The sequence below is a fragment of the Danio rerio genome, chromosome 10, assembly GCF_052040795.2.
Source record: "Danio rerio strain M-AB ecotype USA chromosome 10, GRCz13ab, whole genome shotgun sequence".
In the NCBI taxonomy this organism is placed as follows: Eukaryota; Metazoa; Chordata; class Actinopteri; order Cypriniformes; family Danionidae; genus Danio; species Danio rerio.
Window position 1 is genome coordinate 12,123,865 of NC_141030.1, and position 15,379 is coordinate 12,139,243.

Genomic DNA, 15,379 nt, shown 5'->3' on the forward strand with positions numbered 1-15,379 from the left:
TCCTCTTTCCACTTACTCCAGAAAGCTGGTAATGTAGTCCTTGCTGCAGGCCGACCAGGAGAAGGGGTTGGTGTTGGCAGTGATATGGGCAGCCATCAGCTTGGCTGTCTCATGACCTTTAGTCCCGCAGGAGTTCCCGATCCCGTCATGATTCATGCCGAAGCTGCGAGACAAGTATCAGATCATCAGCTTTGATGGATCACGTCAATCACAGCGCAAACAAGCTTGGGCAGCTCTGAAAGCTCAGGAGGGGAGAGTGCTTTTTTCAGCTGAGCTGTAAAGAAAAGCTCTTTCTGGCTTGGTAACAGCTGTGAGAAGAGGACAGACGGGTCAAAGGCCAGAGGCTGTCTGGAGCTCTGGAGGAACGCGAAAGTTATAATCACCACCCTGATCCTGGTCTGTCAATCAATAATTACATGTTTGAGCAGACCTCAATCAGATGGTCGTCTCTTAATGAACCTGGCCTGCTTTTCCCTTTCCTAAGAGCGGCTTTCATCTACTCACGGGCCATCAGCGGACAAGACTGCTGAAGCATTCAGCCACATTCCTTGCCGGCAACTCCTAAAATACATCATTTGACCCATGCAAACTCAGTTTCACTGCATATCTGTCTGGATATTGTATGAAAGCTTCAGATCGCCTTACTGCAATACCTCGAAGGTTTTGTTGGTCTACGGGAAAGCAAAAATCAGCCTCTAATGCATATAACATACCCCACCCCACCCCACCACCACATCACACAATTCCTTTGTGTTTTTTTAAGGTGCACATTTATGACATTTCACTCGACTCTCAATATAAATCAGCATGGGAGAAACCTTCCCCACAAGAAGCCGGGGCTATTTTTACAACTGCTCCACAACAGAAGCAGACACAACGCATAATAGAGGAAATTGCCATCTTGCTGAACTCTGCCGAAACGCTACGTAGACTAATAGATCATTGGTTATTTTTCTAAGCTTTCGGGATAGGGTTCATTTGTCCAGACTGTGATTTGCATAAAGATGTGTGTTCAGGCAGCTCAAGTTTTGCATTTTTGGCTAGAGGAACACATATAGTAATAATGACCACAATAAAATGAATCCAGACACAAACAAACGCAGCCTCTAATAGAGACTCTAATAGAGTCTTCATTAAACATTCAGGGAGAATTTATGAAAGGGTTACACCACTTTTAGATGCTTTTTAATATCGTATCACATCTGCAACTTTTAGTTTTTTACTATAGTTTACTATTTAAACAATAATGTGTAATTCCTTGAAATTTCTAATTACAGATGGAACATTAAAAAAAATTGAAGGAAATCGAAGGAAAATTGATAGAAAATGTGTTTTTAAAATGTTTTTTACATCAATATATTATTGCATTAAATATGTAATACCATATAGTCTGAGAATTACCTGTTTTAAACCCCAGTGGAATGAAAAGGAATACACATACAGATGTGGCCTTTAGAAATGCGTGTGTCAGAAAACAGAATGCCACGACTAGCCACGGTAGGCACAGCCCTCAGAGAAATTCATTACCAGTAGAGGGCAGCCGAGCTTCATTCTCAGTAGTTGGCCAGTTATATATATATTTATATATATATTATTGCCTCACAGCAAGAAGGTCGCTGGGTCGCTGGTTTGATTCTCGGCTCAGTTGGCATTTCTGTGTGGAGTTTGAATGTTCTCCCTGCGTTCGCGTGGGTTTCCTCAGGGTGCTTTGGTTTCCCCCATAGTTCAAAAATATGCGGTACAGGTGAATTGGGTAGGCTAAATTGTCCGTAGTGTATTAGTGTGTTTGTGAATGTGTGTGTGGATGTTTCCCAGAGATAGGTTGCGGCTGGAAGGGCATCCGCTGCGTAAAAACTTGCTGGATAAGTTGGCGGTTCATTCCGCTGTGGCGACCCCGGATTAACAAAGGGATTAAGCCGACAAGAAAATTAATGAATCAATATATATTGATTCATTAATATATATATACTATTGACTGTAGGCTGACATACAAAACCTTTCACAGAGCTTAGTTAAATGTTCTTTGATTAGCTATTAATAAACAAGTTGTAATTTAATTTAATATAGTTTCTATAAATAAGTTAAATATATTTTATACCCTATACAGGCTAAATAAATATAACATATTTCAAAATAAATAAATAGCCTATTTTTTGGAAAAATGGCCATGTCTGTGTTTATTCAATCAAATTAAACACAAATAAGACAAATATGAATTTTCTGTGTATTTAAAGAAGCATTCAATCATGCACTGAAATAATAAGCTATTTAAAAACTTAAATAAGTTATTAAGAATGGATATAAATGAAAGATAAATAACTTTTTTTGTGAAAGCAAGATGTGTTACGTGTCAATCAAAGAATTGAATTTTGGGGAAAAGGTTATATATTTTACCAAAGTTTCCTAACACTAACATCACTTCATAATTAACTCTTTACAATCCCAGGTCCAAAATGACCCGAATACAAAACCTTACATTTTCGGTTAAATTTACTTGAACATATATATATTTTTTAAATTATTATAAAAATGTGTATTTGCATTTGCAAAGTTTTGTTACCATACTAAAACCAATTCATTTTTAAGATTTATTTTTAATGGATAATAATGGTCCCAAAACAAAAAAAAACTTTTGTTATTTAGATTTTAATTTTTAAATGTAAAATAATAATAATAATAATAATAATAATAATAATAGTAATAATAATAATAATAATAATAAATATTATTATTATTCATTTTCTTTTCGGCTTAGTCCCTTTATTAATCTGGGGTCGCCACAGCAGAATGAACCGCCAACTTATTCAGCATATGTATTTACGTAGCGAATGCCCTTCCAGCCACAACCCAACACTGGGAAACCCCTATACACTTTTTCATTCACACACTATGACCCATTTAGCTTATTCAATTCACCTATACTGCATGTTTAGACTATGAGGCAAACCAGAGCAGATGTAAAAAAACTCATGCGAACATGGGGAGAACATGCAAACTCCACACAAAAATGCCAACTGACCCAGCCGAGACTTGAGCCAGCGACCTTTTTGCTGTGAGGCAATCGTGCTACCCACTGTGCCATTGTGACACCCATTAATATTATTGTTGTAGTTGTTGTTATCATTATTATTATCATTATTATTGTTATTATTATTATTATTATCATCATCATCATTATCATCAAAACAGTGAGTTCAAATCTGGCTTGCAACATTCTCCTACACTCTTCTCCCAATTATTTCTAGTCTTAGATTTTTTATTTAATGAATATACAAATCCCATAAACACCACAAGCGTATAAAATCACTGTAAACAACATGATTTAGGATTCAAACACCACAAACTAGCAACAATTAACATAAATACATTTAATTTTTTTCACACAAACAGCCAGACAGAAACATAAATTAGACAGAAAGAGAAAATGTCCTCACTTGTGTCCAATCTCATGTGCAATAGTGAAGGCTGAACCGAGACCTATATCTTCATTAATGCTGCAGCTCCTCTCAGGCTCGCACATTCCTGCAACGGATGCCAAACCTGACCACACACACAAAACACACAGACAAAAACACACAGATGAGGTCAGGTCAAGGTGTAGAAGTGTTGCACTGAGTCACCGCCATAAAATTAGATTCTTCACATTAACCTCAACACCACTGAACTTGAAGCTGGTGAGAAGTTTATGTGCATGTTTTTTGAAATCACTAGGGGGTGGGTCAACACTGACGGCTGGACGATTAAATAAAAAAACAACTGATGTTGTAGCTGGAAAATGTCTAGACAAGGGGGTTAGATTTATAAATTCTACATCTGGTAGCAAGGACCACCTAGTAATGCAAGCCAGAGTTAGGAATTCAAGAAAACAGTTCACTTTGTGCCCAATAAAAAAATTGATGTTTTTATTATTTACATTTTCAGTTGCAAAAAAACTATTGTTTTCTTAATCCCGTTGTGTTTGTTTGGCTCCAAATGAGATTTAGTTGACAATCGTTGGGTATTAGCTAAAAACCAGCATGAGTTGAAATTTATTACTGACAATGTTTTGGTCCCCAGCCTACAGGGACTTGACTTTCTGAGAGTTCTGTGTGCTTTAAGTTTTATGTTGCGCTGTCATTTTCCTTACCATAAATAAACAGGCCTGTTATTTAATTCATATGGAATGAGGGAAACATTAAATCTGCTCTCTGTTTTTTAAGTAACAAAACAACTTTTGCCGCAAGCAATCTCAGTGTGGCAGAACAGGTATTCATTAATTTTCTTGTTGGCTTAGTCCCTTTTATTAATCCGGGGTCACTACAGCAGAATGAACCACCAACTTATCCAGCAAGTTTTTACGCAGCGGATGCCCTTCCAGCTGTAACCTATCTCTGGAAAACACACACACACGCACGCACGCACGCACGCACGCACGCACGCACGCACGCACACACACACACACACACACACACACACCGGACAATTTAGCTTACCCAATTCACAAGTACTGTATGTCTTTGGACTGTGGGGGAAACCGGAGCACCCGGAGGAAACCCACACAAACGCAGGGAGAACATGCAAACTCCACACAGAAACGCCAACTGAGCCGAGGATCGAACCAGCGACCTTCTTGCTGTGAGGCGACAGCACTACCTACTGCGCCACTGCTTCGCCCAGAACAGGTATAAAGCACTAAAATTAGAGTTAAATTCCTCATGAAATCAAAACAATGTTAGTATCAGTAGGTTTGTTTTAAGGATATATTATGTGTGCTCCAACAGTGAAAACATTTGCATTTAGAAGATATAAACATCCAAAACTTGCATATCCACCTAACTAGACCAACGACTGCTTCTTTGATCGCACACTTCCATACTACATAGTACGCTAAAAACAGTATACGTGCCAGGTAGCATGAACGAATTCATTAGCCGCCTTTCCACTGCACGACTAACAGAATATGCTCCCTTGTGGCAATAGCTTTTCAGTTCTATCAAGCAGAGGCTATTCTCGCAGTGTCTCAAATAAAAGAGTGCAAAAGCAAGAGCCATTATTCTCTGTGCATTGACCACAGTCATTCAATAGAATTCCATAGACTGCAACAAAAATATTGGAGGGAATGTGGAGACAACTTAAAAAAAATAAAAAATTATTATTAATTTATGAATAGCAATGTTTTTTTAATATTATAGACATTTTCTGATGCAAAAAAATAAATAAAAATATTTCTCATCTTGTGCACTAGGACCTGCTCAGACAACACTAAAATACATCCCTGTCGCATATGGTCTAGTCACAGGTGTTCAAATATTTCAACGTATTCGCAGCTTAATTCGGATCCGAATTTTCCACAAACATAGAATAATTAGAACTCCACGCAGCTCTAGAACTACTCTCCATAGGAAATGAATAACTTCCGGTCTGTCCGGTTGCTTTTCATTTGTTGTGTGCAGGGGAAAGGAGGCTATAGAATTCGAAAAATAGAATGAGAGAAGAACCCGGATGATTTACAACTTCTGGCGAGATTCTGAAGTGTGCATACAATTTCAGAAAAAGATACACAGTGACACAAATGGTTTTGTACTTTGGTAAAAATTTTTACTTATAGGGTACCAAAAAGACCCCTTACATGATATTATTCTGTGCCTTTTATGGTAAAACTTGTTCTCATATAAAAGGTACAAAGGTGTTGAACAACTCCTTCATTATTACATTATCTATGAAAATAAATATGACTGGAAAGGCAAAGTGATTTCATGAATAATTACCATATTAAAACAAGAATCATGATTCATTCATTCAATTATTTTTTTTCGGCTTAGTCCGTTTATTAATCAAGGGTCGCCACAGCGGAATGAACCGCCAACTTATCCAGCACATTTGTACACAGCTGCAACCCATCTCTGGGAAACATCTACACACACATTCACACAGACATACTCATACACTACGGACAATTTAGCCTACCCAATTCACCTGTACCGCATGTCTTTGAACTGTGGGAGAAACCATAAGAAACCTACGCGAGTGCAGAGAGAACCTGCAAACTCCACAGAGAAACACCAACTGAGCCGAGGCTCAAACTAGCAACCCAGCGGCCTTCTATCTGTGAGGCGACAGCACTACCGCGTCACTCCCCCAAAAATCAATTAAACATTTGGGGCAATTCAAATAAATGTTTGTTAAGCATTTTTGACACTGTTAAGGTACAAAGTGTCTTATCACTGTAGTGGTACCTTAATAGATCAGATTTGATGGTGTAATAATATAGGTTTTTAAAAACAAAGGTACATTTTGGTTTCCCATGGTACAAATCATGTCCCTAAAGGTACAAACTGCAATAGTACAAATTTGTTTCTTTGTCTTAAGGTACAATTTTGTTGCATAAAAAGGTACTGCCCCAGTGACAAGAGTTTGTAGCTACCTTCCTTGGTACAACATTGTACCATTTTTTCTGAAAAATCCCACGCTATCCTATGATGCCCTGCGAGAGAATTCATGAATGAGAGTGAAGCAAAGCAAATGATGTGGGTAGGTCACACAATGATGACAAAATGAAGAATGTAGTACTTCTAAGTTCCATTCATACTACTCACATTTATACTGTATAGAACATACTTTTCTAATTGTCAAGCAGTATATTTAAATTCAAATGCAATACTTATTGAGCAATTTCAGACACAGCCAATGATTTATTTCACTACAACTCATTCCTTAGTTCCCCTTTGGGTGGGGAACTCCAATGCTATTGGTGGATTTGATTTTAGAAAATCCACAAATTGGGAGGATTCGTTTTAAAAGCCACTTGTCTGAAAGAGTATGGAACGGGCCAATGAATGCCAATGAATTGGCAGCGTAAGCTTGCGCAGGTGTGCTTCATTGCCAATTAACCCAGCATATAAGCACAGGTGGTATAAGTTGCATTTTTTCCTAAAAGAGCAAGACAGTTGTGCAGCACAACCTTTCCAGGATGGTGCTCCGACTGTGCGTTTCTGGATGCGGGGGTTTCCTGGCTCCGGATGATGGACACGATCAATGCATTACATGTTTGGGGGTCCAACATGTTAATGTGGTGCTCGCGGGCAGTTCATGTCGTCACTGCGATGCCATGACCATTGCGCAGGGAGTGCTCCCTCTAACCAGATGGTAGCTCTCACGCTGGCTGACACCGGAGACCAGACGTCCACCGCGGCATCGGAGGGTGGGTTTTCATTCTCCGACGAAGATCCAGACCCGCTCGCCCCCTCCGTCAAAACGGATCCTGAGGCGGACATGTTAGCCATGCTTTCCCGGGCAGCTTCGGCCGTGGGGTTGGAGTTGGTTCATCCCCCAGCTCCGCGGCCAGACCGACTAGATGGGTGTTAAGTAGTGGACCAGAAGGCGAAGCCTTCGAAGCCTCTCTTCCCCTTCTTCCCGGAGGTGCACAGTAGGCTCACGCAGTCTTGGAGGGCACCTTACTCCCGTCCAAAGCCTGTAGGTTGTCTGCCTCCCTCGGAGCCAGAGCCGACCGACTATGCTCTTCAGACTACTAAGTCCGCCTCTCCCAAGCGGGCGCGTCGAGCACCTCGAAAGCAGGCAGCTCCCCCTGCCCAGGGCGACGTTAAGTCCGGTAAACAGACCGTGAAGCGTCCCTGAGACAGGCCGTCCAGAGAAGAGGAAACTTGCTGTTTCCCCGCTGGAGGGCGGCGCCCCTATTCCAACGGTACTTTTCAGTGCCACGAAAACATCAATGAAAGAGCACTTTTCCACTCCCCGGATGTGACAGCACGAACCTTGCCAGTCCGGGACGCGCTTCTTTCCAGCTCGCAGGTTCTATGTGCTTCGCCAGTGGCTCACGAGCGCTGGGGGGACGGTCTCCTTTCCCCCAACCCTCGAGCCCCCTCTCCGGAGTCAGGGTGCAGAGCCAGAGCGAATCGCTCTTCTCCAGCTCTTCCGCGGGACCCTCGCGCTTCCCTGATCAGCACACCCACTCCGCGCTGCCCCACCGCTGGTACGTCAGCGATTGTAGCGATGACTTCATTAGCGAGGACTCTGCCTGCCTGATTAGCGCGGGCCAGCCCTTCGCAGTGGCTCATATGCAAAATCAGACTCGGTTATGCGATTGAGTTCGTGAAATGGCCCCCTAAGTTCACGTGTGTGTATTTCACTAGGGTCAGCTCCCTGTCCGCCCCTGTCTTGTGAGAGGAGATTGCTGCCCTCCTGGGTGCAATCGAGCCAGTTCCTCCAGCCGAGATGGAGAGTGGGTTTTAAAGCCCGTACTTCATCGTACCCAAAAAGAGCGGTGGGTCACGGCCAATCCTAGATCTGCGCATTTTGAACCGCTGTCTGCACAGGCTGCCGTTCAGAATGCTCACGCAGAGGCGCATTCTCCAATACGTTCGTCCTCAGGATTGGTTTGCAGCCATAGACCTGAAGGACGCGTACTTCCATGTCTCCATTCTTCTACGCCACCATCAGTCAGTCAGTCGAGTTGAGCGTGGTAATACAAGGTCCTCCCCTTCGGGCTTTCTCTGTCTCCGCGGGTCTTCACAAAACTCGCGGAGGGTGCCTTAGCGCCCCTTCGGCTCGCGGGCATCCGCATACTCAATTATCTCGACAACTGGCTGATTTTGGCCCACTCGCGGGAGCATTTGATTATGCACAGAGACAAGGTGCTTCGGCACCTCCGCCTGTTGGGGCTTCAGGTCAACCAAGAAAAGAGCAAACTCGCCCCTGTGCAGAGGATCTCTTTTCTTGGGATGGAGCTGGACTAGGTCACCATGGTAGCCCACCTCTCCAGAGAGCGCGCTCGCCTGTTGCTGGACTGTCTGAGAGAGCTCGACAGCAAAATTGTGGTCCCACTGAAGTTCCTTCAGAGGCTCCTGGGGCATATGGCATCCGCAGCCGCCGTCACGCCGCTTGGATTACTCCATATGAGACCACTCCAGCACTGGCTTCACGATCGAGTCCCAAGACGCGCATGGCACGGGGGCACACACCCTCGTTCCTACAGGCCGGCGTGCCTCTAGGACAGGCGTCCAGCCATGTTGTTGTTTCAACAGATGCTTCCAACACAGGCTGGGGGGCCGTGTGTCGCGGGCATGCAGCTGCGGGCCTGTGGAAGGGTGCCCAGTTGCATTGGCATATCAACCGCATAGAGCTGTTGGCAGTATTCCTCGCTTTTCACCACTTTTTTCCGGTGCTGGAGCAGCAACACGTGCTGGTCAGGACAGACAGTATGGCGGCGGCGGCGTATATCAACCGTATGGGGGTTATGCGCTCTCGCTGCATGTCTCAGCTCGCCCGCCGTCTGCTCCTCTGGAGTCACCCGCGGCTGAAATCGCTGCGCGCCATTCACGTTCCAGGCTTGCTCAACCGTGCAGCCGATGTGCTCTCACGGCAGCAGATATGCCTCGGAGAATGGAGACTCCACCCCGAGTCTGTTCAGCTGATATGGGTGCGATTCGGGGAGGCCCAGATCAATCTGTTTGCTTCCCCCGAGAACGCTCATTGCCAGTTGTTCTTTTCCCTGACCGAGGGCTCTCTTGGCACAGATGCACTGGCCCACAGCTGGCCTAGGGGCATGCGCAAGTATGCGTTTCCCCCAGTGAGCCTACTCGCGCAGTTACTGTGCAAGGTCAGGGAGGACGAGGAACAGGTTCTGCTAGTTGCGCCCCTCTGGCCCAACCGGACCTGGAAATCAGAGCTCTCCCTTCTCGCGATGGCCCTCCCCTGGTGGATCTCTTTGAGAGAGGACCTACTCTCTCAGGGACAGGGCACCATCTGGCACCCTCGCCCCGATCTTTGGAACCTCCACGTGTGGTCCTTAGACGCAAGGAAGACTTAGGTAACCCACCGAGTGCGGTGGTTAATACCATCACTCAGGCTAGAGCCCCCTCCACGAGGCGCGCCTACCCCTGAAGTGGAGTCTATTCACAGAATGGTGCGTCTCTCGCAGAGAAGACCCCTGAAACTGCCAGATCAGTGTTGTGCTCTCTTTCCTTCAAGAGAAGCTGGAGAGCAGGCTGTCGCCCTCCACTCTCAAGGTTTACGTGGCTGCCATCTCCGCTCATCATGATGCTGTAGCTGGCGGCACTGTGGGAAAGCATAACCTCATCATCCGGTTCCTCAGAGGTGCTAGGCGAATTAATCCATCCCGCCCCCCTCTCATGCCCTCTTGGGATCTCGCCCTGATTCTCACGAGTTTGCGCACAGATCCCTTTGAGCCACTCAAATCAGTATCTCTAAGATTTCTGTCCCTGAAGACAGCTCTGCTGGTCACGTTGGCCTCCATCAAGGGGGTCGGGGACCTGGAGGCATTTTCGGTCAGTGACTTGTGCCTGGAATTCGGGCCGGATTACTCTCACGTTATCCTGAGACCCCGCCCGGGTTATGTGCCCATGGTTCCTACCACACCCTTTAGAGATCAGGTAGTGAACCTGCAAGCGCTGCCCCCGGAGGAGGCAGACCCAGCCCTTTCCTTACTTTGTCCAGTTCGCGTTCTGCGCATCTATGTGGACAGGACTTTATATCATCTGATCAGCTCTTTGTCTGTTAGGGCGGTCGTCAGCAGGGAAGTGCCGTATCGAAACAAAGATTATCCCACTGGATTGTTTATGCCATTTCACTCGCTTATGTGAGCCGAGGTGAGCCGTGTCCCCAGGAGTGCGTGCACACTCCACTCGGAGCGTTGCATCCTCTTGGGCGTGTGCACGCGGCGCCTCTCTAACAGACATCTGTAGAGCTGCGGGCTGGGCGACACCCAACACATTTGCAAGGTTTTACAATCTGCGAGTGGAGCCGGTTTCCTCAAGGGTATTAGGTAACCCTTTGGGTGATCGAGGAAACAACCCGGTAGGTTTGTGCGCCATTCTCCCTAACACAGAGATACGTGCGTCCTTTTTATCTGTCAGTAAAGTTCCCCGTCAGGTGAGCCCTGCAGATTTCTCCGAGGCCCCCAGCACTGACTCAGCGGAGGAGTCACTTGCTGGCCCACTACGTTGTATGTCTGCCCGCTGGTCAGGCTGGGATTTTGGGTATAGGTGCCCGCTATGCGTGATCCCCATTAGGTGATCCCATATGCCTATTCCGCCACTGTTCAGTCCCCCCTCTCGGGTGGACCCGTGTCTTCCCTCTCCACTAACTACCTTCTTATGCGCACTCCCCCTTCTTTGGGCTAGTCCATATGTAATTTTGCCATCTTATCTCTCCCATTGGGTAGCGGATGGCCTCCGCAGTGTCCTCTCTATCGGGATTGCACGCTTCCCAACATACAGTCGTATTTCCTAGAATTATCTAGACGCTCGCGACTTCCCAAAAAATATACCTAAATCCATAAAACTTCCATTGAAGTGGGATAAGTTAGGGCCAGGTACACGTTGGAGGACCGCGCCTCCTGTGATGTGGGTGCGTCACGCTTGCTTGACTATCCTCTCATCGGAGGCGTTGGTAAGGTGCAGTCATTATGGCATTTTCCATAGTTCTCTCAATTCGTGGATTTTCTAAAATCAAATCCACCAATAGCATTGGAGTTCCCCACCCGAAGTGGAACGCTCTGGTTACTAAAGTAACCCTCGTTCCCCGAGGACGATCGCCATAATGACTGTCCCTTAGCTGTTAGCAAAGTCTCTTCAGCTTAAAAAGGATAGCTTGTGCTTGCTCCACCTGTGCTTATGTGCTGGGTTAATTGGCAATGAAGCACACCTGCGCAAGCTTACGCTGCCAATTCATTGGCATTCATTGGCCCGTTCCATACTCTTTCAGACAAGTGGCTTCTGAACCGAATCCTCCCAATTCGTGGATTTTCTAAAATCAAATCCACCAATAGCATTTCCGTTCCCCTCCTCGGGAACGAGGGTTACTTTAGTAACCAGAGCGTTTCTTGTTAAACCATCTGACCAATCAAACGCTATCTAGTATCTTTAACATGCTTCTCTTTTGTTTATAATTTTATGTGCTGAGCTCAACAACTCTCACTGGCAGAGCTGTGAAATGCTATTGGCTGTTTTTTTAAGGGGAGGAGCTACTCTGTTCTTCCCTTTCTGCATGTTTCATGTTGACATTACATCACACATCGAACAAAATGCACATTTCAAAGCACTTCACGAGACCTTTAAAACAAAAAAAAGCAAACAAAATATTGATCAAAGTTATTTTACTAGCCCTTTGATCAAATATAAAGGCTGGATGCATTATACAGGAGCCTAGTTGCAATATGGTTCCAGTCAAAGACAGTGTAGTGACAGATAAGCGTATATGTGACCACAAATTTATAGCAATGCACACTAAATAAAAAGACTATGTTTTTATATATTTATGTTGACAAACTGTTTTCATTGAAGATGATCTTAACTTAATATTCTAAGGATTTTTGGTATAAAATAAAAGTATATAATTCTGACAAATATACCCATACATGTATTGATTACTGGCTGAGGTATTTCATAGATATTTATAATACCCAGATTAGCCTGTGCTATTAGTTTTAACAGTGTACAACTGTTAAAATGTCATGATTAACCAATCACAATCAATATTCAAAAGAGCCATGTAATAAAGATTTATACTTGATTCAGAATGGCTGATGTACAATTATTTTCAGATAAACGTATAGCTAAAGTAGTTACAGGCAAGTCTTGAAAATAATAGTTCCACTATGCTAAATGGTCATTTCATAGCCAAAAATCAAATCAAAACAAAAAAAAAATGTCTTTGGTAAATGTGTAAGAAACAAGTCCAATGCACAGGAACTGTTTGAGGACAAAACCTGAAAAATGACTTTAGGTGTGATAATTATAGTATAAAAAGAATAATTGACTCCAGTTCTTTAAATTATTCGAAAATAATGCACTCGTGAGGTGTAACACCCCTTTGGATGTGCATTTTATTGTAATTCAAGAGTTCACACTAAGCAGATGATTGGTTATAAAGCTTGTTTGGTAAGCCTTCCCGGGAGAGAATCCTGACCTCATAAGATCCTCGAGCTCTGGGCTCAATCCCGTTTGTGAGGCGAGAGGGGAGTTTGAGCTCAGATAGATCTCGAGAACTCCCTGCTGTAGTAGCTAATGAACAGATTTGTGATTGCTCTTAAGAGATAACAACTTACTAAGAGCATGTCTATGGTGCCGATTTGGATTAGTCAATTAACTTAAGTTGCATGTTTTTAGGCGGTGAGAGGAAACCGAGGAACCCGGAGGAAACCCACGTGAGCACGGGGAGAACGTCTGGACTCCACACAAAAACGTCGGCTGGCTTAGTAGGACTAGAACCAGTGACGCTCTTGCTGTGAGGCTAAAGTGCTAACCACTGGGCCATCGAAGGAGGAGTAAGGGTGGGAGGGGAAATTCTTCAAAATGAAGACGGCTGTTATATGGAACTTAGGGTATTTATAGTGGCTTAGGAATTGTCTGATTAATAATTCATAAATTCTAATAATGCGAGACCAGCCGCAAGCAATCATAAGCACGTGATCCTCTCAAAATTAGATTATAAATAAACTTTGCAAAATCAATGGCCCATCATTATTTATTCCTTACATATTGAATTATTGAACACTTTAAAGCTCTCTAAATATAGATTTTGGACCAACAAAATCTAGAACAGCCTGGAGTGAGCAATCAGGAAGGAAATGTTAACTTATTTTCCTATATTCCTTTAATTTACTGTCAGATCTATTCTCCTGACAAAGACAAAGAAGATGGAGCACAGATTGAGTGTTCTCAGTCTTAAAGCCAGCTGCTTCTGTTCCCTTGAAGCTACGAAATGGGGGAATCCAGGTGTCTTTTTTTTCTGTCTAGCCTGGGAGAGAAGAACAATTCTCACCAGATTACATCTGCTGATGATTAGTGGGAAAAAAACACAAACCCTGAAGCAAGATGCAGGCAATTCAAGATCCACAAAGAAACCTGTTCGGGCTCTGATGGGATCAAACATGTGGTGGGTAGTTTATCTGTGCAAACTAAAATGCACAAAGAAGACTTTTAATTTCAAGTTAATAGTGCAACAAGTCTTCGGCGGTTTAAAAGCATCCACCTGGGGGTGGGAGTTAGGACATGTAAATTTAATCTTGTTTACATTAATGGTTGTGTCACACTGACCTGTGAAACAGTAGAACCAATGGTGTTTGCAGTCATTGACATCAAACCCAGTGCAACATATTTTGACATGCATTGGCATGTCTTAAAGTTAAAAAACGCAAAGGCACATATAAAATTTGAGGACTGCAGTGAAAGATTATCAGTGTATCATTTTAAATGTGGTCGCACTATCATTAATGACTAATTTAGGATGATTTTTAAAACTATATAATTTGTATTTACTGTAATGCCTCCTACAAAGTGAACTTGTCTATGTACACCACAAGTCATTTAGATGCATTTTATTATTCGGTTAGTCTAGACTACCTGTCTGGAGCTTGACATTATATTTTTCATTACATATGGAAAAGAGTAGCTATGTGATTTTGGAATGTTAGTCTTGTTACACTTTTTGTATAGCGCTTTCATATGGTTTTGAAAAAAGTTTCTTCAATTTTCAAGAAATGTTTACATTTTTACATCCTAATCATGTATCACTTTCATTTTATTATAAAAGATTGAACTTGTTTAAAGTCAGTTGTGAGTTTAATATAAAGTACACAGTAAAATATTGCTGTAAAATTTACAGCATTACCTGCAGTCTTTACAGCAATACTGGCAAAAATTATAAGCGCACTGTACAACCCCAATTGCCATTAATACTGTCAATTTTACAGTATTTTTTTACAGTGTAAGTTTGATTTAGAATTATATTAGTACATTATGTTATATATAAGTATATTAGTATAAGTATATACAATGTATACACAATATTATTCTACTTTTTTTCCTAAAAGATCAAGCCCAAAATTATTCGTACCCCTGGGTTTTCGGGCTTGACTCTATACAGTATATATCATATAGCAAAAAGTAATGCATTTCAAAGCATTTTAAAAATATCTAAATAAATAAATAAAAAAGGGGGAAAATGAAACAAAGTAGATTTGATGCTATTTGTAACACCATGAGTCTAATCTTCTTTAAGCTTTAAATAGCAAAAAATAGTATTGCAAAAGTCTTAACCTGGCCTCCCTGTGGGCAAAAATAATATTAAGAACACTGCCCACGAAATATGGAATAACATGGAAAGCTTATGTATGCTTGGGACCCATCGCTCCACCAAGGCACTTCTGGCCTCTTAATCCTCCTCATCCAGAGGCCCAAACAAGAGCGGACATGCAAATCAAAGGCTAATAAGACACCAACTGGAGGCAAAAGAGTATAAAAGGAAAGTGATACAGGATGAAAAGAAAGAGCTACAAACCTTGACTCAATTATGTTGCCAGATTTTGGTGTTAAAAAAACAGCAAATAAGAACCATAATAATTTAAAATTAGTCAAAGGAA

General features: G+C 43.0%; 1 protein-coding gene across 7 annotated transcripts in view; it reads right to left on the minus strand.

The window, feature by feature from the left end:
- The window catches only part of adamts6 (ADAM metallopeptidase with thrombospondin type 1 motif, 6), a 184,262-nt gene that overhangs the window by 110,879 nt on the left and 58,004 nt on the right, over positions 1–15,379 (minus strand). For all 7 annotated transcript variants that reach the window (XR_015500852.1, XM_087270247.1, XM_087270249.1 and 4 more), the window contains 2 exons: positions 3,435–3,540; positions 17–163 (listed from right to left, as the gene is read on the minus strand). Coding sequence is in view for 6 of the 7 variants with exons in the window: in XM_087270247.1 (XP_087126373.1) it covers positions 17–163; positions 3,435–3,540 (253 nt within the window). In the remaining variant the exon portion in view is untranslated. The remainder of the gene's footprint in view (positions 1–16; positions 164–3,434; positions 3,541–15,379) is intronic.